General features: G+C 43.4%; 1 protein-coding gene across 1 annotated transcript in view; it reads right to left on the bottom strand.

Annotated features, from left to right (window-relative positions):
- The window catches only part of HMGCLL1 (3-hydroxy-3-methylglutaryl-CoA lyase like 1), a 51,222-nt gene extending 28,220 nt beyond the window's left edge, over positions 1–23,002 (bottom strand). Inside the window, exons 1-5 of the mRNA XM_082218352.1 lie at positions 22,767–23,002; positions 14,133–14,210; positions 13,465–13,572; positions 7,599–7,694; positions 4,833–4,981 (exon numbers count right to left, since the gene is read on the bottom strand). Of these exons, the coding sequence (XP_082074478.1) occupies positions 4,833–4,981; positions 7,599–7,694; positions 13,465–13,572; positions 14,133–14,210; positions 22,767–22,883 (548 nt within the window). The 5' untranslated portion in view covers positions 22,884–23,002. The remainder of the gene's footprint in view (positions 1–4,832; positions 4,982–7,598; positions 7,695–13,464; positions 13,573–14,132; positions 14,211–22,766) is intronic.
- Between the last annotated feature and the right edge of the window lie 2,748 nt (positions 23,003–25,750).

Here is a 25,750-nt window from a genome sequence, read left to right as displayed (position 1 = left end):
ATGCCAAATGTATGGTGTGGATTTGAATCTTGACCTAAGGTGGGTTACACTAATGGCAACACAGTTTTCTTTTTAGTTTAGGGTTTTGTTTTGTTTTGTTTTGTTTTGTCAGAAAGAAGAAATGTGGGGTAGACAAAAGAAAATCAAGAATGGCAGAGATAGAATAAAGTACCAATTGAAATTAAAACTAGATCCCAAGTGACAAGCAGGGCTGCTAGCTGTGGGCCTGAGTCACATGGTCTTGGCCCTGGGTCACATGGTCAAGTTAAAGAGAGTTTGGAATAGGTATGTATCTCTTCTTGCCTTTCCATGCCACATTGCTTTTGAGGACATATGCTGCTGGTATAGGTTTCACTGGCTTAAGTTTCATTGGCAGAGCTATCTCCAGCTATGCTGGGATTAAGGGGCTTCCCCCAGCTGAGCTGGGAAGCCTCAAGATCATCCAAATCCTAGAGGATCGCACTCTTAATAACTCAACAAGAAAATCTCATGTTCCAGTGAGCACGGGGGCTTCCTTGTTTATTCCAAGATAGATAAATAGCAATTAAAAATATCAAGCAGATTTCTTAAATCTTCAGCTACAGTTACGTATCTGCTTTTAACATCAAGAACCAGCTGGTTTTAAAAGACATCGGAACTTGCATTACAAAGCAGCGTTTCAAAGTCAATGTAAGTATAAAAGACTCTTAAAACTGAATCTTGGCCCAGTCATCTAAAACAGGGAAGGGGGACATGCAGGAGTCCAGATTTTGTTGGACTAAAAGTCCCATCATCCCTGGCCATTGACACCCCTCCTCAAGTGTTTTTCCCTGGCTGCACTCTGTTAGAGTTTGTTGTTTGCTTGGGTGGAGGATTCAGAGAGGCTGTGAGGGTTGAAACTAGCCTACTGCACAAAGTAAAGTTTACATTTGTTGCTTCACCCATTTTTGCCTCTGGCTTCAGCCACTACTGGAATGCAGTCCTCAGGTGATGATGATGATGATTTATTGCAGGCTTTCTACTGGACGGTTGGATCAGAGACCAGCAAGTCGTCATAGGCACCCCAGAAGTATCATCCTTTATCTGGCCGGGATAACCTGAGCTCTGAAGTATTTTCATATTATGGGCATCTTATCTAGAAAAACTTTCAGCCTTTGTTCTAAAGCAGGTTGGCTTCAGTAGGGAATAACCAGCTCTATGGCATCTATCCTCAAACATCCTTTCTGTGCTCTACTCTAAACAGACAGGAAGTGGATCTCATGAACCCGAAGGAGTGGGGTGGGAACCATCAAGGAGCTATGGAAAGCATCCTAGCAATCAGTAAACGTATTTACAAAAACCAGAAATTGTGCTTTACAATTCTTAAGCCATTTCCCCTTCATCATGCTGCGAGTGAAACAGATTAGACAGAGAGATGCAGTTACTTGCCAAGACCACCCAGGGAGTTTCCTGGCTAAGCAGGCAATTGAATTTACCAAACTATAACATTTTATCCACCTGCACTGTCCCGGCCCTTGCCTAACTGCAATATATTTACTTAACCTTTTCTCTATTTATTACATTCACATTTCCTAATAATAATAATAATAATAATAATAATAATAATAATAATACTCATAAGCGACTGACTCCAATAACATGCAGTCTTCTACGGGGAATGACCCTGGTTGGTATTTAATGAATCCAAAAGTATACCTGGGTTTTTGTGCACATTCTGAATTACACATTTGAACAGCAACATCTCAAACTGAGAGACTTAAATGCAATTTAATGTGTAAAATAGGAGCAGCTACACTCATCAGATTCTTCTAATAGCATCTATTGTCATCTAATAGATGCTATTAGAAGAATCTGATGGAATGTTCCCCAAATGTTAAGAATGTTGAGAACAGCCCCTCTGAATCACAGCTCACAATAACCAATTAGTGTCTTTTTAGGAAGTTCATTCATAGAACATTCATGTAATTGTCAAATTGGAAGGGATCCTGTGGGTCATCTAGCCCAACCCCCTGAAATGCAGGAATATGAAGTTGTCCCATGCAGGGATTAAACCTGCAACCTTGGTGTTATTAGCACCACACTCTAACCAACTGAGCTATCAGAAGCAGGGCATGAAGGCAACAGCCATCTCCTGTTGTTCTTGTTGTTGCTGCTGCTCCTGAGCAATGGGTATAACCATGGAGGCATAATGCCTTTGAATGTAGAGGCTCCATATAACAATGGCAAACAATAGCTGTTGATAAATCTATTTTCTATGATTTTCCTAAAACTCATTTTAAGGGAAGAAACCAGCTGCTGTTCCTTCAGATGATTCCAGTTGCCATCAGCCGCAGCCAGCAGAATCAATGGCCAAGGATAATGGAAGTTGTAGACCAGACATCTACACCAGAAATTTATAGCACTATCATGTCACTTTAACAGTCATGGCATCCCCCAAAGAATCCTGGCAATTGTAGTTTGTTGTTTGGAGACCCTTCACTGAGCTACAGTTCCCCAAGATTCTTTGGGGAAAGCCATGACTGTTAAAGTGATATAAGAGTGCTTTAACTGGATGTGACTGTAGTCTCAGCAATATCTTGAGGACCACAGTTTCCTCGTTCCTGTTTCTAAGCTATCTAAGCTATTGGTCACCACCATTTCTTGCTGCAGTGAATACTGTCCATTAATTATGCACTACAGGTCCAGGTATTGTGCTCCCCAGTCCCCAGCGCCACAGAGAATTAAAATAACATGGAGACTGGTTTGGGGATCGAAACAGGCCACAACTTTCTTGGATACAGATGAAAGAGGTTTGGGTTGGGCATGGGGCAATCAAAACACTACCGGCCTGCCTGCCGGAAGTGACACATAGGTCAATCTGGGCGGGGGGTTCCTAAGACTTACATCAAATAGGGTGACCCCTGCAGGGACCACCGTCTGGGGGAATGTCATTGGCCCTGGTCCCCAGCTGGGCATGAGGACATGGCAAACCCTCCCCCGCACCCCTTTAATGGGATACCCCAGCACTTGGAGGGGCAGGCAGAGACTTCAACCTCAACTCCATCCAAGACAAGGATTGCCACAATGCCCAACCAGTTGTGACGACTGTTATGAGGTAGGCAAAACCACCAGGACAGGACGCCAATGTTGCAATTCCCTCACCAGGGCCTTGCGGGAGTGTCTGCTCTACTTCTTGAATCTACTTCTAATCAACTTCATTGGATGTGACCCTGTAAAATCATGGAGTCTGTATACATTAAAAATTATTCGTGGAATTAATAGAATTAAGGTATTAGTAAAGGTATTTGATAATTACTTAATTAGAAAACTAATCAGTAAAAGTACTAAGGGAACATACCAGCTTCCTTCCTTTCTTTTTAAAATGAGCCCTTGAATTCTTCCAGTAAATACTTAAATATTTTAGTGCGACAACGGGCAACATAGAGCGCTTTCTGTGATGATTTAGTAAATGCTGCTCCAGCTGTAGCAACACAACAACAGAGTGAAGCTTAAGTTCTCAGCGAAGTTTTCAAGTACATTTTCCATTAATTTCACCCACTGCCGTTGATTTACGCTTACTACATACACATCAGGTTGCCAGTGAAAACAGAAAACCAAAACTGAAACCTTTAAAATTATTTCTGAAAGTAGCTCTTTTTTTTCTTTTTCTTTTTTTGCATTGCTCCCCATGGGCCATTATGCGGCAAATGGGAACATCATCGGGCATTTCTTATGACAGCAGCGGCAAAGCTTTTTCCTTTTCATGTTGCTGCGGAACACAAATTAAAAGGATGAAAGCCTCTGTCCTCATTCCCTTCCCCTTCACTTATTCCACCTATTGGCAACAGCTTACAAACACAATAAAGAGGGGATGCCAATAGACCTAACCCCCCTTCCTCTTCCACATCTGAAACAATTTTCCAAAAAATACTGTTGGGGCATTTCATAGAATTGTAGAGTTGGAGGGGACCCCAAGCGTCATCTAGTCCAACCCCCCTGCAATGCAGGAATCTCAGCTAAAGCATCCAAGGTCCAAGACCTTCTGAGGGAGTCAGTTCCACTGTCGGACAGCTCTTACTGCCAGAAAGCTCTTTCTGATATTTAGTCAGAATCTCCTTTCTTGTAACTTGAATTTGTTGCATAGAGAGGTTGGGTGGCAAAGTGAAATAACTGGAGCTACGGTCCTAAACACACACTTTTTGAGGCTATGGAATTAAACCCCAGAAAGGCAGTGTGGTGGGGCTGTACCACGGAAGAACACCCCCCACACACACACAGCGGCACTACAGAGGCTTATCTGGATGGGCCCCAACCTTGGTTATAAGACTCCAAGGCCAAAATTTCACACACACAGAGAGAGAGAGAGAGAGAGAGAGAGAGAGCCCTCCCGCCTCTTTCCCAAAGCTGGGCAAGTGCCAACTAGGCTTTGGGAAGGAGCGGGGAGGACTCTAGGACTCAGTCAGAGCCCTCAAGTCTCCTTCTCCAAGCCCAGTGCTTACTAGGCTTACCTGGGAACGAGGTGGAAAGGCAAAAGCGCCCCTTCAGCTCAAGCGAACTGGACCTAAATCTGCCTCTGATCTGGATGGTGTGATTACAGGCGGAGAGATCAGGACTGTGCAGGCATACCAGCAAAGCCCATTTGGCTCTACCAGCTGTGTGCCAGTCCAGCTGTGGCCTAGCCACCCGCCACCCTCACCCCGCTGGCCACTCCTGAATTGAACACAGCAAGCGAGTCCTTCCTCTGTTCCCTCCATCATACGTGCCACAGTCCGTTTCTGTTTCTAAAAAAAACTTCTCAACATCATGAACTTATAGGCAGCTTTCACAAATTTGCTAGCTTGGTTAAACACGGCCTTTTTCATTTTTTATTTTACCCTCGCACTGGAATGTCCATCTTCCTGGCAGACTTCACGACGTCTTCAAATCTTTCCATGCTTTCATTAATGCTGCAGTTAATATTCATTTTGCTGAAAGACTCGGAAGCCGCACCAAAGACGGACACTTCTGTTGCACCGGCAGCAATCTGAAAATCAAACAGGACCAAAAAACAGAACAAATGTGATTGGGTTTTGTTTATTCCCCCTTCCCCAGTAAATAACTTTACATCTTTCTTTCTTTTTGCATGCTATGTTTAGCAGTAGCCCTACCATCTGAAGCATTAGTTAACAAAGTTTAGTCCAGAAGAAATCATTCCCATTGATTTAAATGGAAAATGACTTCAACTGGTGTCACGCCATGCTTGTTTGTTTACTTTGAAGCGAGTCCCACTGTGTTGCATGGGATTTACTCTCCTGGAAACGTGCATTTGCACTGCAGCTGTAATAAACTAAACTCATTGCCTCTGTTGCTTCATGGTGCTATTATTCTAATGATCTCTCCGGGAAGCAACACTGATTTTGCTTTACAGAAAGCCTCTTTTTCCACATGTTTAAAATGAGTTACGAAAGCACAAGTGAAGCACCGACCCTAAAATTATCTCAATGTCCTTTCGAGCAAACCTGTGTCATTGAAATAAATGGGAGTCCTCTAGATGATGAGTTTCCCACATGGAAACAAGTGAAGGTTTTGAGGCAGAAGGCCATGCACTTTGCACAGTCACTATGGGGCTCACAGAAAAGCCTTAACTGTTTATGTGAATTAAATCTCTCTTCTCCTCTAAAGCTAGGGTTGCCATATTTCAAAAAGTGAAAATCTGGACACAAAAGTTGTTGAGCTTTTGTAGTTTTGCTAATGAAAATTGCCAAAATCTACACTACCGGCAGGGGCTGCCATATATCCAGAATACCAGCTATGTCTGGATGTAATGGCAACCCTACTAAAGCAGACTTCTAGAAATAAGACGGTCCTGTTTTCTGCAAACACTCCTACATGTGCCTAGATCACGAAATGCTGTCAAATGCAGGTGGAAAGCAAAGATGAGGTGTAACAGATTGTTTTTTGGCATTTCATTTTTAAGTAGACACCAAAAACCATAATGTCAACTTAGAAAATGTGTAGTTGACCTCATTCCCTCTATTACCAATCCAAGTCTTCCTACGCCGGGGTGGGCGATTCTGTCAATTTCAATTTCTCTCAGTTTTTCATTTGACCAGTCTCCAAATAAGTTCCACATTTCCACATCAGTTTCCATGTTGTCCTCATTAGAATTTGTCAGCATTTTATTGTGCATTTCTCCTGATTTACACATTTTTGTATGCATTTTTGCCCAATATATGTAATTTTATAAGCCATTCCCTCTAATACAGGCATAGGCAAACTCAGCCCTCCAGATGTTTTGAGACTACAGTTCCCATCATCCCTGGCCACTGGTCCTGTTAGCTAGGGATGATGGGAGTTGTAGTCCCAAAACATCTGGAGAGCCAAGTTTGCCTATGCCTGCTCTAATAGAATGCACTTATGCATTTATTTATTTTTTACTAATATATGCACACGTCCCCTCTATTTTATGCATTCTTAAACAATTCTTCAGTTGCAGAACCTCAAAATTCAGGGAAGTGCGAACTTTGACAAGCAGCTGAGTTTCAGCTCACATGTTGTAAGAAGAGCAAATTAGAAAGGTTAGTATTTGTATGCAAGCTGAAACTAATTTCTTCCTCACCTTTTGTTTCAGAATCACACAGATATAGCCAAAGGCACAACTTCCACAAATAGGACTGAAGAAACCCTGAAGAGCTACAAATCTGTTTTTATGAAAGGGACTCCAAAAACAGCCCAATGAGGACTGAATATGTTCAGAGACCATGCATTGCTGGTAGCAAAGAAATGGAAAGGGATGTGTGCAACTGAGTTGCTGGAATCCTGAACAGCAGCACTCAGCACAGCCACATTTTGTTGCAGACCCCACTTGTTATCCAGCAAAAGTTGTTGTTATGTACTGAGTTGAAGTTATTCATGTGAAATTTAGCATAGATTTCTGGGTGTGCTTATTTATTTCTCTTTGTTTGTTTCTTCAATTTGTATACTGCCCTTCATTTGAAGATTACAGGGCAGTCCACAACATCAAAATGCAAAATGAGAACACAAAATACATAATAAACCAAGAAGAAAAGCAAACCAATAACCCCCACTCCCACAAACACTTTTTAAAGGGCACAGAATGTTCTATCAGATTGAAGGCCTGTTACAGAGAAAAGCTTTTGCCTGGCACCTAAATGAAGGCACCCTGGGGAGAGCATTCCACAAGCAGGGAGCCATCACAGAGAAGGCTCTAATGTTGACACCCTCCAGACCTCTTGTAGCCTAATTTATGTCACAGATAGGGTTAGATCATGCAATCTTGAGAGCCAGTGTGGTGTAGTGGTTAGGAGCAGTAGATTCATAATCTGGGGAACCGGGTTCGCGTCTCCGCTCCTCCACATGCAGCTGCTGGGTGACCTTGGGCTAGTCACACTTCTCTGAAGTCTCTCAGCCCCACTCACCTCACAGAGTGTTTGTTGTGGGGGAGGAAGGGAAAGGAGAATGTTAGCCACTTTGAGACTCCTGAAGGGGAGTGAAAGGCGGGTTATCAAATCCAAACTCTTCTTCAAAAAAAAAAAAAGAGGGGGAAAAAGATCATGCAATCTTGACTTCTGATAAAAATAGCTAAATATGTTTAAGACCCTGGAGCTTCACTGAAAGATAAAGCCATGCAGTATACGTACAGCAGAATGGAAGCCTTGAAGATTAGGGGTAAGGACTGGATAACGGACTCCAGGATAGCATTCTATTCCTCTCATGACCTCTGTGTGATCAGCCATCTTAAAAGACAAAATGTAGCTTCAGTTTCTTAAAGTCATATGACAGTATCAGATACTTATTCATTGGTTACTGACAAGGTAAGCGAAACAGGGTTTTTTTTAAAAAAAATGAGGTAGAAACACAGGACTGAACACAATTAAATATCAATAAAGTAAAACTTTGTTCATTTCACAAGAAGTCACATAGAAGTGATATTTGCACCAAAATGGACTGAACTTCCATGTCCAATTTTGCCTCTTCCCGTTATCCAAAGGACTGGATTGTTTGGATCTCTGGGTACCTATGTTTAGTGTAAAAACAATAGCATTTTTTAATTTTTTAAAAAAAGTTTTTTAAAGGAATAAAATCACTTATTTAATGGCATCATCTAGTGTTCTTCTTCTTCTTCTTCTTCTTTTTGCATTTCAAAGCCATGGGGGAGAAAAGATTATGCATGCTATATTATTATTATTATTATTATTATTATTATTATTATTATTATTATTTATTACTTCACTGTTAAGAGACTTTGGGCACTTCTGCATAGCAGCATATTGTGTGCTCAGAGAAGCTGATCCCTTTGCAGTTTCGTCATTGTAGGGAGGTGAATAAATGTGGCATTTTAAAAGGCTCATGACATCATCCTCATCAAAATGCCACCCCATATTATGTCCTATTTAATCTGGATTTACCATTTCTATAGAAAACCCCAATTCCCCCCCCCAAGCCTATAGAACCCTTGTAACCTAATATTTCCAGGCTAAAACCCTATGTGCACTTATTTGAAAGCAGGGCTGCAAACACACTATAAAGCACATTCCGACCCTCTGAGAATTCTGGGCACTGTAGTTCATCCCTCACAGAGTTACAAGTCCCAGCAACCCTTAACAAACCACAATGCCCAGAATTCTTTGAGGGGGGTGGAGGAGAATGTGCTTAAAGTGTGTTTTGAAGGCATCGTATATACACAGCCTTAGATGTGTATATACGGAGCTTGCTTCTGAGTAGCCATGTATAGGATTGCACTGTTCCTGTTGTTTTAAATATTTCTAATGCTTTATAGGATTGGTATTATATTATTGCTACCTGGCAGGGTATCTACTTGCATTCTAAGAAAGCAGGACCGAAGTGGGCTAAGTAAATAATCACAGAAATGAACCCTGCCTTCTTCTTCCCAAACCTTTAATCCCTTAATTAAACAAAGAATGTTGCCCACACTTCCTAGGCTAAGGAAAACCTTTGAAACCAAATAGTTAACGTAATGGTACACCAATGTGACAAAATCCTGCACTTTTTACAGCGTAACTGAAAATACAATTAACAGGCTAAAGGGAAGGTGCTATTCAAGCTCCATGAAACTTAATCATTGCAAATAAGGTTTATATAATGTATTTGTCCCCTCAATATTTTCCTTGTAAGCAGACTCTTACTTTAACATGTACTTTTAACATTTAGGCAATTAACTTTCAAAGTGCAACAGGATACTTAAGCAATAAGCCTTTCAATGGCAGCCCTTTATCATTCTTGGCGATTTCGATTATAGGTGTGGGATCCTGTTTTAGATGGCACCTTTGCTACTGCAGAACTCCCCCCGCCCCTACTTTTTCTGGCTTTTTCTAGTCAGAAGGTCCCTGCCAAACAAAACATTAGCAGGGAAATGGTAAAAGGGCTTTAAAATGCAAGGCAGACAGACAGAAAGGAGATGGAAACCTAACTAGTCAATCTATTCTCAGGACCAGAGAAAATAAAGTGCGCTAAGAATTTTGAACTCCATCTCCAAGTTAACATGGCCATGGCATATAAACAGAATGTAATCTAAATATCAACTAAGCCATTCAAACAAAACACTCAGGCTTGAAATGGGAATAAAATCCCCTCTCCCAACATCCAAAAAAGCCCAGGCCAAATTTGCTACCCAAAAGGGCTCACAGGAAAAGGAAGAAATGAAAAACACATTTCCAAAAATTAAAAAATCAGGGGGGGGGAATGAAAAGGGAGGTATATGGTTGTTTTAGATTGTAGATATTCCTTGAAGGAACAACCTTGTCCTCTGTTCTGATTCAGCTTTCCCTGAGTTGGTGCCCTCCAGATGTTTGTGGACTCCAACACCCATCAGCCCCTGCCAGTGTAGCCAACGATCTGGAAAAGTGGGAGCTGTAGTCAAAAAACAGCTGGAGGGTCCCAGGTTGGGGAAAGATGGAGTACAACATGAGCTGGAGTAATTTATTCTAGCGTAGTGAGCTAGACAGAGTTTTTAGTGTGAGTTTCTAGGAAAATATGGGGAACATAAGATAGCAAGACAGTTCACCAGGTTTGGCAGATTTCCCTCCTTTGTGCTGGCCAAACTATACAACTATACATTATGACAGAGATGCATGAATACAATGCCATACCCCCTCAACTGCCCCGGGAAAACACCCCGTTTTGTCACGCAAGAGCATGGTGGTCATTTTGGGCACCACAATCTTGCCCCGAAAAAGTGCTTTGGCCATGGTCTTGCATGGGTCACTCACCCAGGAGCATGGCCTGGAAAACGTTTTTGACCTGTACATGTTGGAGGCTTTGCAATCCTGCGCCCACGCCCCCTTTCAAATAGTGAAGGGGTGGTGGTGTTGATTGGGACCACTGCATGTGTGCTGCGGGGGTTGATTAACTCTTCCTGAAAACCAGGCATTGGCAAACTTGGCCCTCCAGATGTTTTGGGACTACAACTCCCATGATCCCTAGCAAACAGGACCAGTGGTCAGGGGTGATAGGAATTGTAGTCCCAAAACATCTGGAGGGCCAAGTCTGCCTATGCCTGCTGAAAACTGTTTTAAGCACTGCATACAACCAAGATTTCAAGCTAAGACCAGATTTTCTCCTGAACTGTTCTGAGTCATCATGCTTTATAGCTGGGGGGTCAAGGGGCTTGCCAGCCCCATGATCCCTCATTGCAAACGTCTGACAACACTGCATGGCCCCTCCTGCACTGCCCAGAGCGGCCTGATCTGCTCTTCACCAGCTCTTCCTCCCGTTAGGCTTCCCAGTGATTGGTTTCATCCATTGTTTGCAGTTCAGGGTATTAGGCAATAAATCTTGAACTACTTGGATGGGAACCTCATGAAAGGAAACCAGTCGCTGAGAACGTCCTCCTTTGTGCAATCATGTTATAATTTTGCAACAGAGCCCCGTAGACACTGGTTTGGCTTAATGGGGTGGGGCTTTTTCTACAAGGGGCACTCTATCCATCTTCTAGCGGCAGAGGTTTAAATAACCAGGTGAACAAGAATGATTCCAGATCCTGTTCTCCCTCCCTCAACCCCCTAAAATGCAAAAAAACCAAAACGTTTTGGATCAACTTAAACTCTCCAGGTCCAACTTTCACCTGATATTTGCCGTTCTTGGCCTCCATTCTGAAAAGTGAGATTGAGCTCTAGAGCGCAGTCTGCAGCAGCAGCAGCTGTCTCTTTTAAGGTGGCTTTCGTCTCAGGCAGGAGGGCACTGAGATGAGTTCTTTTAATTTAAAATAGATTACCATTAAAGCAGCGGTAGATAACTTCTATTCTGCAGGACTATTTAGGCCTGCTAGTCATCCCCATTTGGACTGTGGCATTGTTTGGTCCAAACCAAGTTCTGTATTAAAGTTTTAAGAGTAGAGCAACTGACCTAACTGTATGCCAGGAAATGGAACTCATGGAACTCCCATATATTTTCCCCATTTTAGAAATATTTGGGTAGGTAGAATATCCCTCATGGGAGCAACACACCAGAGACACCTTTGCAGTAATAAAAGTTCAAGCTCCATCAGTGTAGTGAAAAACTGGTGGTCTGCAAAGCCTTCACTATTAGAAAGACAGATGTAGGCATTTCCATCTGAAAGGCAAATTGCCCTGGTAGCTTTATACTGTATACAAAATTTTAAAGTCTCTTTTTCTTCAAATTTGGCACAGTGAGGAAAGAGTTGGGGTACAGGTGCAGCTTGCATTTTAGCTCTGCATTGACTGACGCAGCTGTCAAGCTGTGCCAATTAAGTAACTAAGACACCAAATTCAGGCCACAATCTTCACCAACAAACTACCTAAATTCAAACCCATTCTGGGATCCTAATATAGTTAACAGACACAGACCTACCTATCTCAAAGGCCATTCATTGCTTGGTAACTTTATGATAAAAATCAACATTTACTCTATAGATTAATCTCATGAGGAGTGAGGACAGGAAACTAACACAGAATCTCTCTGTGGCATGACACACACTACTAATACTAGGCTCTCCCCAGCACAGTGCAACACCAGGAATATTTCTGTTTCACCCAATTAACATTATTGATACGGAAAGGGCTGCCAAGTCCCATTCAGTCCAGGAAACTGTCCGAAATAAATGAAGGCTTTTGGTATATTGAGGATCACTTTGGTCAATTACTTGCTATTATAAGCTTACTGAAGACAGATGGATTTGATATCCACAGTGGCTGATTGCTTTTGCACCTCCACTGAATGAACGTTTAATTCTTATTCCAACCCATTGGGCCAGCTGATTTAAACCAGGCTCTGCTCCCTTGTTGCTACAATAGTAAAATGTCAGATTTGACATCAACTGAGCACTAGAGGCTCCACGTAGAAATATGGAATGACAACAGTGGTGTCTTGCCAGCAGAAGACCCTGAGTTTAATGCCCATCAACTGCAGATAGAGCTGGGAGACACTCCCATGTAGAATGCTAAAGGACCACTGCTGGTCAGCGTAAACAAGACTGAGCTTGATGTGTCATGTGACAAAGGTATTTGAGAGCGGAAGCAGTAAAGGAGTCTAGAAATGTTGTGAAATGCTGAAAAGCTGCAGAATCATTTAGCATGCTGAATCACTGTGACTCATCTTGAGGATGACTCATTCTCTGTATAAGTACAGTTAAACCTCGTTTTGCGGACGGGATCCATTCTGGAGGCCCGCCCACAAGCCGAAAATGACGCACATCGAAGCGCGATTTAGCGCTACTGTGCATGCGCAAGCAGCAAACCTGGAAGTAACCCATTCTGGTACTTCTGGGTTTGCTGTGGATGTTCGCCGAAGTGGACACAAGTGGAAGCAGATGCAGAATGAGGTTTGACTGTATCTGCTTGCAGGCAGACTCAGTCTGTGTGTCTGAGTGGTGGAGCCTGTGCTCTGTGAAGCTTGTGTTCAGTGGAGACTGTTGATGCGTAATGTGTGACTCAATAACTCCATGTATGCTCTGAAGCTAGTTTAATCTTCTGTTCACCATGCAAACAAGTTCATTTTAACTCAGTAAAGCTTTTATTCTTTTACCAAAGAAAAGTCTGTGTTATTAATTTACACTGCACGTAATGATGGACCAATTGAGCCAGTGTGGTGTAGCGGTTAAGAGCAGTGGACTCGTAATCTGGTGAACCGGGTTCGCGTCTCCGCTCCTCCACATGCAGCTGCTGGGTGACCTTGGGCCAGTCACACTTCTCTGAAGTCTCTCAGCCCCACTCACCTCACAGAGTGTTTGTTGTGGGGGCAGAAGGGAAAGGAGAATGTTAGCCACTTTGAGACTCCTTCGGGTAGTGATAAAGTGGGATATCAAATTCAAACTCTTCTTCTTCTTCTTCTTCTGACTGGACATAAAGCAGCTGCAACGTTCCTCTGTCCTGAGTGCCAAGTGTGGACAAGGCAGGGCAAAATCAGGTGGGAGGTGACTAGCAGGTATAAGGCATAAGGTGTAGGGGAGTGATGGTTCAGAAAGACATCCCTGCTATGGGAAACCTACCTAGCATAAAAATGCTGGATCCTTCTGTTCAATTTACCTACCTGAGGTACCCATTTCGAAGAAACAAAGCTCGTCACTTCTATGACTGGCAAGCCTGTTTTGGAAAGTCGGTTGATGAATTCAATTTTGACATCTGTAGGGACTATAGCCTGTGGGAAAGTAAGGGGGAGACCGGTATTGGTACAAAATGTAGCATGTGGCAAAAGCGTTTTGAACAACAATAACAGGTATTTTTAACGCTCTAAAATAAAAAATGGCAGATACTGCAGACGGGTGCTATTTTTTTTCAGGCAAAAGCAAATTGGCACACCTACAGGGATATGAGTATGACAGGGAGGTGGGGAGGTCAGGGCCATGTGAGCACACCAGCAGTGCCCCTGCCCCCAACTTTGTTCCCACGCTGCCCTCGCAACATCCAGGTACATGGTAACAATGAATGTGCTGGGAAGTCAGGTCTGTGGTGGCCCCTGCTGCCTGCCAATTGCTCCTGGCTACAGCTTCCCCCCGCCTGCTGTAGAAATGCTGTAGAAAGATATTAAAAGCCCTCCATACTCAATTAACTACACATGTGTTTGTGTGCGTTTGAAACCAAAGTTCATGCACACACTGAAGCACTTCAGTCATACGTATTTCAGAAGATCCATTTCATGCTTTCAACTTCCTGGCTTTCATGCGTAACTCAGCACTTCAACTCACATTGTCCACTTACCTTTTCATTCTGCAATCCATCTCTAGGCCCGACTTCTACTATTTTAACAAATTCGGGAAATCCACTTGTGAGCAGTTCCTGAAACAGAAAAGTGTGTAAATAAATAAAAGATAAATTGTGCTAGGGCTCCCACTCTATGGCACTGCCCCAAAGAGTTTTGTTTCAAGTACTGAATTCATTCCGGAGGTCTGTTCTTAACCTGAAACTGTTCTTAACCTGAAGCACCACTTTAGCTAATGGGGCCTCCTGCCGCCGCCGCACCACCGGAGCCCAATTTCTGTTCTTATCCTGAAGCAAAGTTCTTAACCTGAAGCACTATTTCTGGGTTAGCGGAGTCTGTAACCTGAAGCGTATGTAACCTGAAGCGTATGTAACCTGAGGTACTAGGGATGAGTCCAGGAGTGGGCAAGTTATAAAAAAGAAAAAATTCTCAGAATATGTGCAGAGTACTTTTCAAACCACCAATAATAACCACAAGGTGTTCCCACAGTGTTAGGATTAAAGAGTAGATATTTGTCAGGAAACATGTGATAGATCATACCTCCTCCAAAAATAAAGTTTACACAGCCAAAACATATATTTGTGAACTACTACTTATTATTATTATTATTATTATTATTATTATTATTATTATTATTCCTATCTAAAACCAACTGCTTTGCATGCAGAATGCCCCAGGTTCAATCCCTGGTATCTCCTGTTAGAGACCCCTATCTGAAACTTTGGAAAGATGTTGCCAGCCAATGTAGACAACAGTGGACCAATGGTCTACTTCTGCAAGGCAGCTTCTGTGTACCTAAGGCTTGGTGACTGGCAGCACCTGTGGCAAATCTGCTCCAGAGTTACCAATCTAGAGGGGATGCTTGCCTATGACCATTTGTCTTGTTGGCAGGCTACTTTGAGAAGTGGGGGTTGGCCATTAACACCCCACTATCACTCCTTTTCTTAAACGTCCCTTCAGAAAAAAACCATTTTCAACCATGGCCTTAGACCAGAGGTTCAGAACTTGAAGTCCTTCAGATTATGTCCCATAGGCCCCAGACAGCAGTCAATGCAGGAAGGTGTAGTCCAGGGACATCTGGAGGATCACAGCTTGCCTTATATCAGAGTTTCCCAAACTTGGGTCTTCAGCTGTTTTTGGACTACAATTCCCATCATCCCTGACCACTGGTCCTGCTACCTAGGGATGATGGGAGTTGTAGTCCAAAAACAGCTGGAGACTGAAGTTTGGGAAACCCTGCCTTAGACAGAAGCCAATTGGGAAGGGGTGGGGGAGAGAGAAACTAAAACTTGGGAAATTCAGAAAGAAAACGAAGATGGGCCTATGACAAGTAAAGATTTCAGATTTGACTAATAAGGCTATCCAAAGAATTCAAAAAGCCATAGGGTAGAATTAAGCTATTGTGAAGTAGTTTCCACAAATAATCAAGCCTAGTTCAGTATGCAAAGCCAGTATGCTAAATTCAAACAGGTCACAAATGAAGGGAGTTGTAGTTCAGCATGTGGAGGGCCACAGGTTCCCTTCCCTCTCCTAGACCAGAGCAACATGAGCAAGCAGACTGTAAAAGTTGCTGCAGCATGGTGAAACATAAGGTTCTTGCTTCAATATCTGAAGCTCTAGCCATTTAAAAGGTCTATGCCTTCTTAACTATGACCTTCATTTCATTAAGTCCCAATTAACCATGGAAGTATCAATGAGGAGGGGAAGATTTGTGCAGACAGAAGACAAGACTTGCAGGACAGGTGCCTGGGTAGGAGTCAGGAACTGATTTCTGTAGGAGAGGACACTGACAAGCGTTGGGAAATAACTGGGGAATATTAGTTAATCCTGAAGTCCCACGTGTGTGGGAAACTACAAAAGAATAAACTGCTGACTGCCTGAAATTCAAAAGAGATCTAGCCGGGGAAAAAACCCAGCAGAGTTTAAAACAGAAATATGTGCAGAGTTTGCAAAGTGCTGAAAATTTAGGTTGTTGGAGCTGAAAATGTCCCAGTATTAAGTGCTCTCAAATGTGCTCCCCCACCTCTACCCTTCTCCGAGTGAATAGACCACAACCTTAAGTAAGTTTAAATGCTTTACTTACAATAATCAGAGCATTGTTCAACCCTACAGCAGTAACAACACAGGGAAGGTGCTCCTGGTTACAAAATACATTAGTTGGTCTCAAATATGTGGTCTGATTCTGGAGCCCCAGCCTCAGATGTCTGCTCAGTTACATGGTTTAAAGTGAAGGGGGGAGAGAGCGAGAGCGAGAGCGAAAGAAAGAAAGAAAAGAAAGAAAAGAAAAGAAAAGAAAAGAAAAGAAAAGAAAAGAAAAGAAAAGAAAAGAAGCCTTACTTCCTACCTCCCCAAAAGTGAGGGAGCATGACCTAGCCTTCTTTAGCAATTCACAGCTCTATGATCCTTAACCCCCTTCATTTACTAAAAAAGCATACGCATGCACTGTTAGGTTTGACTGCAAAATCTTCCACAACTGGAACTCGAAATGTGCACAACGAAATGCATAATTGTTTACCCAAGGCACATATTTTGACATGGCTCACACTGGGGGGCTGGGGGCAGGTGTCTTAAATTTTTGTCTCTAGAATCTGAAGGGGAAATGAGCCTCACAACGCTGTGCCTTTGGGTATATCTCTCGCATCCACCATCGTGGGTGTCACCTCCCTTGCCACAAACTGCTTTGCAAGTTAAATTAAATCCCATGTAGTAACATCCTTCAATGACTGCTAAAGTACAGTTTAAAAAAAATCCAGTACAGTTACTATGCATTTATGTGAGCGGTGTAAAAAGAAATGGGAAACAGCTGCACAACATCTCTGATCACATACGGCATCTGGCAGGCTAAACCTTCCTTGGACCAAGCTAGGCCCACACTTGCAGAGAACATAAACCTATTTTATTTAAATATAAAGGCAAAACTTTCACATCTGCTAAATAACATCTCCCACCCCTTTCAGAAAGTGCTTTTTCTTATAAGTGGAAGCCCTCCTGACAAAAGGGCATTGCATTTTGAGGTTTTCCATGATTATCAGATAATTGCGCTTACAAGGCAAATGCCACATTCGTGATATAAACACATCTGTGAAAGAAGCAAGAGGATCTGAAGTGTGCTAAACATATCATACCTTAAACAGGATGCGTTCGAAACGTGCATAAAGCTTTTATTGTCATAATAATTTTCAACCATTATGAGCCAAATCTTGTCACATTGACTGGCACAGGCACACACCCGTAAACCTGCGTGTACAAGTGGAGTCAAAGGTCAGGAACATGTTATTGCATATTGTAGGGGGTCACCAATGTGATGCATTCCAGATGCTGCTAGACTACAACCTATAAATAAAAAATATATCCAATATTCTCTCATCCAATGGTTGTATCCAATGGAAGTCCTACCCAGAGTAGACCCACTGAGAAACAACACATGCTGTATATCTAATGGACATTTAAAGCACATGACTTTAAAGAATTATGGGAACTGTAGTTTAATGGTGCTAAGAACTGGAGCCCTCTAAGAAGCAAATACAGTTCCCAGAATTCAATAGAGGAATCCATGTGCTTTAAATGTGTGTTGGATATTCTTAAATGGAGTGGATCTGCAGTGGAATCAAAATGGTGGAGCCAGTGTGGTGTAGTGGTTAAGAACGGTAGTCTCGTAATCTGGTGAACCGAGTTCGCGTCTCCGCTTCTCCACATGCAGCTGCTGGGTAACCTTGGGCTAGTCACACTTCTCTGAAGTCTCTCAGCCCCACTCACCTCACAGAGTGTTTGTTGTGGGGGAGGAAGGGAAAGGAGAATGTTAGCCGCTTTGAGACTCCCTAGGGTAGTGATAAAGCGGGGTATCAAATCCAAACTCTTCTTCTTCTTCTGGTTCCATTAATTTAATGGGTCTACTCAAGTTCTAGATTGAAGACAACCTCTAATCTTGCTGTGCTGCCCCTGAACTTCTCACTGCTCAGGAAACCGGGGTGTAACAGACTAGTGCCTGTAGGATCAGAATAGCAGGAATTTCTTACACAATATTAAATAACCTCTGTTCCTTGAAAAGCTCAAAGCGGCACTCAAAATTTAAATACATAAACATCAAAATGTGCAATTGGCAAAAGTAGAGAACAAACCTGAGGAAAAATCACTCCTGTCAACCAGAACTTAAATTTTAAAAATCGCATTTAAACTTAAGCCAGAATTTAAATATGAAAATTAAAAGCTAGAGGAAATTTCTTTTAAGAAAAGGTCTTAATTTGGCAGTTTCTGCACAAAGCTGTTGTCTGATGGGCTGTCAATGTAACATTTCTTCCTAAATTTGATCCGGCAAAAATGCATGTCTGATGATTAAAGATAATGACTGGTTATTGAATTAGGTATTAGCTCTGTGAAGTGAAGTGAGCACTATGGCTAAATTATGTTGAATATCAACAAGGAAACAGTTTACATGAAAGCCTAAGAGCCTCAAGCATTTTCCATTTATCAGGTGTTGCCAAAGAAGAACAAACAGCTTGTAAAACCAGCCATTCCCACCCTCCCCCAAAATAAAAAAAGTACTGCCATGTAAATCGGAAAGTAAATTTCAGTTCCATACCCCTCTTCTGCTACCTCATTTGAGCAAGAGAGAAAAGCACTACCAGGGACTGTGATCATGTTGTTTGCCAAATACTTCCATAAAAATATTCCCCCTCCACACATACACACGCATGCTTAGTTATAAATTGATGAAAATAGAGGTTTATAACAGAAAAATGCCAGTGACCTTTAATCATGGAATTACAGCCTTCTTTAAACTTATCCAACTGTAAGTGAATAAAGCAAACAAACGCGAGACACAAACAAGCACAAGCAGCTGCCTGCTAATCACTTCCTGGGATGTGAGATCTGGCATTCAAGGAAATCAACAGAAGATCCACCTCATGGGGAAGGACAATCGCTCAAGGTACAGCATCTGCTTTGCATGAAGAAGGTTGCAGGTCCAATCCCTGGCATCCACAGGCAAGGCTGCCAGAAGCCCTGGAGAACCGTTGCCAATCCAAGTAGACAAAACTGAACTAGATGGTCCAAATGTCTGACTTGGTGTAAGACGGCTGCTTCTGGTCCTATCATCTTTGCCCATCACGGCTTGTAAGTTCAAGGGGGTGGGTCAAGGAAGCGATTAATGCTTCATTGCAGGAGGGGTAGTGCTGCCCCTTCCTTGGCCTCTGGGGTAAATGGACAACTACTACCCTACCATGAATGTCCCTTTCCTGGGCAAAGTGATTGAGAGAGTGGTGGACAGCCAGCAGTAGATGGTCCTGGATGCAGCAGTTACGTAGACCCATTTCCATCTGGCTTCAGCACTGACACACCACTTGGTCACCCTGATTACTATTATCGGGAAATAAATGGGAGAATGTGTCACCCTGTTGATTCTCCTAGATCTCCCCACAACTTTCAGTAGCATTGACTATGGGGTCCATACAGAGCAGCACTGTGAGTTTCCAGACAGGGACATTGGGTTACAGTGGTTCGGCTCCTTCCTACGAGACCACTCCCAGAAAGTAGTGTTAAGGGACTTCTGCTCAGCCCCATGGAACTTTTCCAGTGGGTTTCTGCAAGGTTCCATCTTGTCCCCCTAGCTATTCAATGTCTATTTTTTAAAAAATCACAGAAATTAGTCATTTGTGGATTCGGATGGTGGTGTCACTAGCATGAGGATGACACACATTCCACCTGGCTCAGGAAAGGCTGAGCATGGGATGGACCAACAACAGTAACAATGATGGAAGTACTACAAGAGTATACACAAGAAGAGAAAAAGAAAAAGAAATATGTGGGGACATAAACAGATAGCAAGTAGCCAGCCTGAGAATGAAAACATGATGGAAAATACACAGCAATAAAATGGTTCCAAAGATCTAAGACTCTTAGCAACCTTAAAATTAAAACCATACTTTTTAAGGACATCTAATGGTAATAAACTGATTACCAGAAGTAATAATGGCTTCTAAAATCCATTAGATCAAAACACTTCTGAAATAATAGAATGCTCCAAGGGATATTTGCCAATTTGGAAACTACTTAATTTGGAAAATTAAAGTCCTCCAAGGACTGAAACTCATCAGGAATGTGTACATAAGAGGAAGCAGATTTTCCTCTGATGTTTAGAGCTTGGCTTATCTCTGTTTTACTTCCTTGTGTACCAAAGAAAACCTTCTGCAGATCTTCTAAGGGCAAGTTCACACACACACAATCGATATATCTATATATGCTGTGCCTCTAAAGTGCTTTAAAGGTACCCTAAAAATGTAAAGACTCAATGTGTGTCAAAACAGTCCATTACAGAGCCGAGCCATAATGTCCAAAATACATTTTTTTCTGATAATATTTCTAGATTATTCTTTTCCTCACTTTCTGTCCCTCCAGAAAAGTCACTTTGCATAATGTTCTCTAAATTCTCTTTTTTGTGGAGTCTGCACCACTGAAGCCACTTGAGCCTCAAACAACAGCAAAGAATCCACAAGTACCCCCAAGCTACGTGCCCACTCCTTCAGAGGGAGTGTAACTCCATCAAGAGCAGGCAATCTCTCATCCATCCAGTCTAGGAAACCACCAACTAACAGTGTCTCCATCTTACCTGGATTGAGCTTCAACTTGTTGGCTCTCAACCTTAAAAACATCCTCTCTATACCTAGCCATGGGACGCAGGTGGCGCTGTGGGTTAAACCACAGAGCCTAGGACTTGCCGATCAGAAGGTCGGCGGTTCAAATCCCCACAACCGGGTGAGCTCCCGTTGTTCTGTCCCTGCTCCTGCCAACCTAGCAGTTCGAAAGCATGTCAAAGTGCAAGTAGATAAATAGGTACCGCTCCGGCAGGAAGGTAAACGACGTTTCCATGCGCTGCTCTGGTTCGCCAGAAGCAGCATAGTCATGCTGGCCACATGGCCCGGAAGCTGTACGCCGGCTCCCTTGGCCAATAAAGCGAGATTAGCGCCACAACGCAAGAGTCGGTCACGACTGGACCTAATGTTCAGTGGTCCCTTTACCTTTACCTTATACCTAGCCAGTGCATACCTGCTGCCTTATATCTGCTTGTGAAAAGGGAGAGGGCTTTGGGGTAAAGTTTTTTGCAACTTTATGTCAGTCGATATACCCCTTTCTACACAACTCACATGTTTCCAGTCCCAAAAGCTATGCACTTCTGCCCACCCAAGGGTTAGACCTTTGTAACCAGAGGCTTGGATTTTTCAACAGATGTTTCCTATATCACAAAGTTCATATTGAAGAATATTCAATAAGGCAGAAATAATGATCCACACCATATGGCAATCCTGTGCCATTAGCTAATTTGTGGGGGGAGCTGTCAAAGTGCCTTTACTGACATTATAAGAGGTGACAACACACCGGGGGCAGGGTGGATAATGACTACCCTGGGCTTTAGCTACCTGCACAGTGCAAGAGATAAAAGGAAAGTATAAATTATAGTTGTCTCTCAGAGATGAGTCAGGAAGTGTGGCTTCCTGACTGCTTTGGGATACATGGTCCTGCTCAACTCAAAAGAGGGCTAGCTATCAAACAAGAGTAGTGACGTCTGGCCCATAGGCCAAATCTGGCCTGGCACAAGTCCCAATTTGGCCTGTGTGTCCATTTTCCCCAAACTATGCCCATTTACCTTCAAATGCCTCACATCCAGCTTGCACTTGGGAAACTGCATTAGAGATTTTGACAGGTGCATGTGCTAACCTGATGCCCTCCAGATCTTGCCAGACTACATCTCCCCTAATTGGTCATGCTGGCTGTGGCTGATGGGAGCTGGAGGCCCACAACATCTGGACAGCCACAAGTTCCCCACACCTGACCCAGAAGGCAAGGGGATGCAGTGGTTATGGTTGCTGCCTCTGCTTGCTTGCTCATCTCAATCTCTCTGTCTTGGTGGCACACCAGTGAAGACTGGACCTGCTGGTCCCCAATTCAAGCTGCTGCTGCCCAGAGACTGGCAAGTGATCAGATGGGCAGCAAGTGGCCACTTCCAACTCTGCTTCCTCATCCTTACTGGGTGGCAAAGCAAGAAGCTACCATGCGATCCAAGGGAGAACAGTATCAACAACTGCACTGCCCAGAGGGAAAGCACAGGTGAGTGTTTGAAAGCAAAACTAACAGCTAAAACAAGAGAACTTAATGATGTCTGTTTTATGGAAGAAATGGAAGCCTTTTCAGACTATTTAAACAAATATTATAGTATGATGAATTCACAAGCAGGATTTGAACAATGAGCAACAGAAAGAATGAGAGATTATTGTATAATGGTTATGATATTAAAGCATGAAGACAGGGTGAATTAAAAAAAACACCATGGAAAATGGGATGGGAAGTCAATAAAACAAAAGAAAAATGTATTATGCAATCTTATGTGACATTTGTGGAAATTTAATTATATGTATGTATGTAATATAGAGGAGGCACCTCCAAGTCCAAAGTAAGTAGGGACCCCCACCCACTTGACGGGGGCCTAAAGTCCTAAACCACCCAAGGGGGCTTTCCCACTAACCCGGTGGTGGTCAGGCTCAGGGATCGGGTGGGTCCCCCTAAGAGGCAGGGGTGGAGAGGTGAGGGCACCTGCTGCCCTACATCACCGCCGACCCCGTCCCTGCGTGGCGCTCAGGTACCTGCCCGGGATGCTGCAGCGCCGTGGGCTGCGGCGCCGCTTCTCCGATCCACAGCTGCTCCTTGAGGAGATGCTGGTAGCTGAGGCAGTGCTTCAGCGCCGACGGCATGTTGCCCATGGCCGCTGCTTCCTCAAGGTCGCCCGCAGCGCCGTCTCCTCCCCCCGCGGCCGCGGCCAGCCATCGCCGCTGCCGTCGCCGCACAGAGACCCGCGCCGGAACCGAGGCCCGGAGAGAGCGGAGGCAGCGCGCCCGCCTCAGCCAATCTGAGGAGTCGCCGTCGCCAGCGGCGGCGCTCATTGGCCGAGAGGGGCTGCCGGGAGTTCGCTGGGTCGGCGTCGTGATGCTGATGCTGCGGATGCTCAGGCAGCCTCAGCATCCTTCGCCAGGTAACGCAGCTGGGGGATAAGCGCATCCCAGAAAAGGCAACAGAGAGGGCCAGATTGCGCTCTCCACCGCGGAAGCCGCGAGGGGTTGACGAATAGCTGGATCATGCCATGCAGAGTTAGGTGGAACTCATTCCTTAGATTGCCGTCTAGTAAGGAAGGTTGCAACCGTTCTGAATTTTAAACTGGAGCAGACAGAGGGTGCGCGCAGTATATGTGGTGGTGGGGAGTCTGTTTAAGCAATATTTAGTTCCTGTTCCAGTAGGTGGCGGTCACAGAGCCTCTTTAAGCGCTGCTCACGCCATTAAGAACTAGGAGAAGAGAGAAGCGATAAGGACCAAAAAGACATGACTTAAGAGTATAAAATTTCCAGCAGGGCTCACTAAGACTTGACTTTGGAGCACTTTCATAGTGAGAGAGCTGTGATCTGGGAGCAGGTGATATCAAAAAAGCAGGGATTTTTTTGAGCACGCTAAGAGTGCCTGTGCATCAGGACTGATACTGTATTGCAGAACGCTGCCCCTTGGCCTATCTGCTTCAGAGTTGGATGGCAGCAGGTCTTTGGTGTTTCAAAGATTGGCACTGAGTTCAATACCTTGGACGAGGTAAAGAGCAGGATGTGATTTCTAAGGAAGGGTCATGTCAGTGGCGAACCTTGAGCTCTCAAATTTCAGCGGCACACTCTGCAACACTGAAATTCGACGCACGCACACCACACCTCTCTCTCTCCATTCTAAAGAATAGTTGCAGCGTCCCCTGCGGTGCCCCCGAAATTGTGGGGGTGGACTTCTACTTCTTGGCAAGTCCACCCGACCTTCATATTAACTCGCTGTTTATTAGTGTAAACATGTTCCTTACTTTGATTCTATAAAATCTGCAGGTTGACAATTACATTTTAAAACAAAATTAAATGTACCAAAACACCTGAGAGAACTTGGATGTTTTAAATGATACTAGGACTATGAAAGTGTTTTTGGATGTTGTTATATCTCTGGACAGCATCTTAAAAAGCAGAGACATCACCTTGCTGACATGGGTTTGTATAGTTAAAGCTATGGTTTTCCCAGTAGTGATGTATGGAAGTGAGGGCTGGACCATAAAAAAGGCTGATCGACGAAGAATTGATGCTTTTGAATTATTGTGCTGGAGGAGACTCTTGAGAGTCCCATGGACTGCAAGAAGATAAAACCTATCCATTCTTAAGGAAATCAGCCCTGAGTGCTCACTGGAAAGACAGATCCTGAAGCTGAGGCTCCAATACTTTGGCCACCTCATGAGAAGAGAAGACTCCCTGGAAAAGACCCTGATGTTGGGAAAGATGGAGGGCACAAGGAGAAGGGGACGACAGAGGACGAGGTGGTTGGACAGTGTTCTCGAAGCTACCAGCATGAGTTTGACCAAACTGCGGGGGGCAGTGGAAGACAGGAGTGCCTGGTGTGCTCTGGTCCATGGGGTCATGAAGAGTCGGACACGAGTAAACGACTAAACAACAACAATATCTTTGGAATACATCATAGTATTTGGAACACTTTCTTGTCGATGGTTTTAAGATGTTTTTTGTGTGCATGTGTATACACAAGCATAGATATAAATGCTTAAATTAGTCACAAGTCTTGACTAACTTATGCCCCAATTGCTGTCAATGGGTTTACTCTAAATGCAGCTATGCCTGGATCCAACTCATTAAAATGTGATGAATTATATTAAATAAGAACAGCATGTGTGTGTTAAACAATGTAGTGTACGATTTCCTGAATTATTCTAGACAGCATGATTTTTATTTATTTATTACAGAAATATTACTTAAGCTGGATGTAGAAGTTTTGTCATGCAATCATTACAAGCTGGATGATCAAAACAGTGGGATTTTTACTCTCTCTGTTGCTCGCTTCTAGCCAAGAACAGCAGGGTAAAAATAGATTTATTGTTTGCAAGCGCTGTTATATCAAAAAACAAAGCAAAGCCCTGGGGTGTGTGAAGGGGCAGGGTGGCTGATGACAGTGGGAAAAGAATCAAATAAGGGAGTTAGATGCCAAAATTGGCAAGTGGCCAAGGTACCTACTAAGCAGGGATCAAAGCTACATATGGTCAGTCTCAAGCAACAAAAATAAGCCATAGGATTTTGGCAAGCATTGCGAGGGTAACAAAGTCCAGCCTTGTAGGAAAAAGAGAAAACAATGGAGCTCACCAATGCTTCATGGGACCTCTAGGGAGAGCACAGCTATCATCATCATCTCTGTTTTATTGGAGCAAAAAAATGTAAATAATTTCTCACATATGTTATGTCTGGCTGATCTGAATTGATGGGAACTAGAAGACAGCACTTGAACACATCTTGCAAGTCATGACAGTAAATCGGTGGTTCTCCTGTTAGCTACAGTGCAGTTCCGAGATAGGATTCTTTTAAGGGTGACTAACAGCTGCCAGTTGCCAAACTCAGGCTCCAACTTGTGCCTGATGGACACCTGGCATTCACATCAGATCTTCTCCAAAGAGACCTCATCCAGATGTTGATATGTAGGCTTCCGCTCTTTTTTGTCTTTATAGCAGCACCTAAGAGCCCACAGTTATAGGAAAGTGGCTTTCCACAATCTGAGACAC

This window comes from Podarcis vaucheri (assembly GCF_965113315.1).
Source record: "Podarcis vaucheri genome assembly, chromosome: 3".
In the NCBI taxonomy this organism is placed as follows: domain Eukaryota; kingdom Metazoa; phylum Chordata; class Lepidosauria; order Squamata; family Lacertidae; genus Podarcis; species Podarcis vaucheri.
The sequence above is the reverse complement of the archived record's forward strand: the minus strand, read 5'-3'. Positions and strand labels throughout refer to the sequence as shown.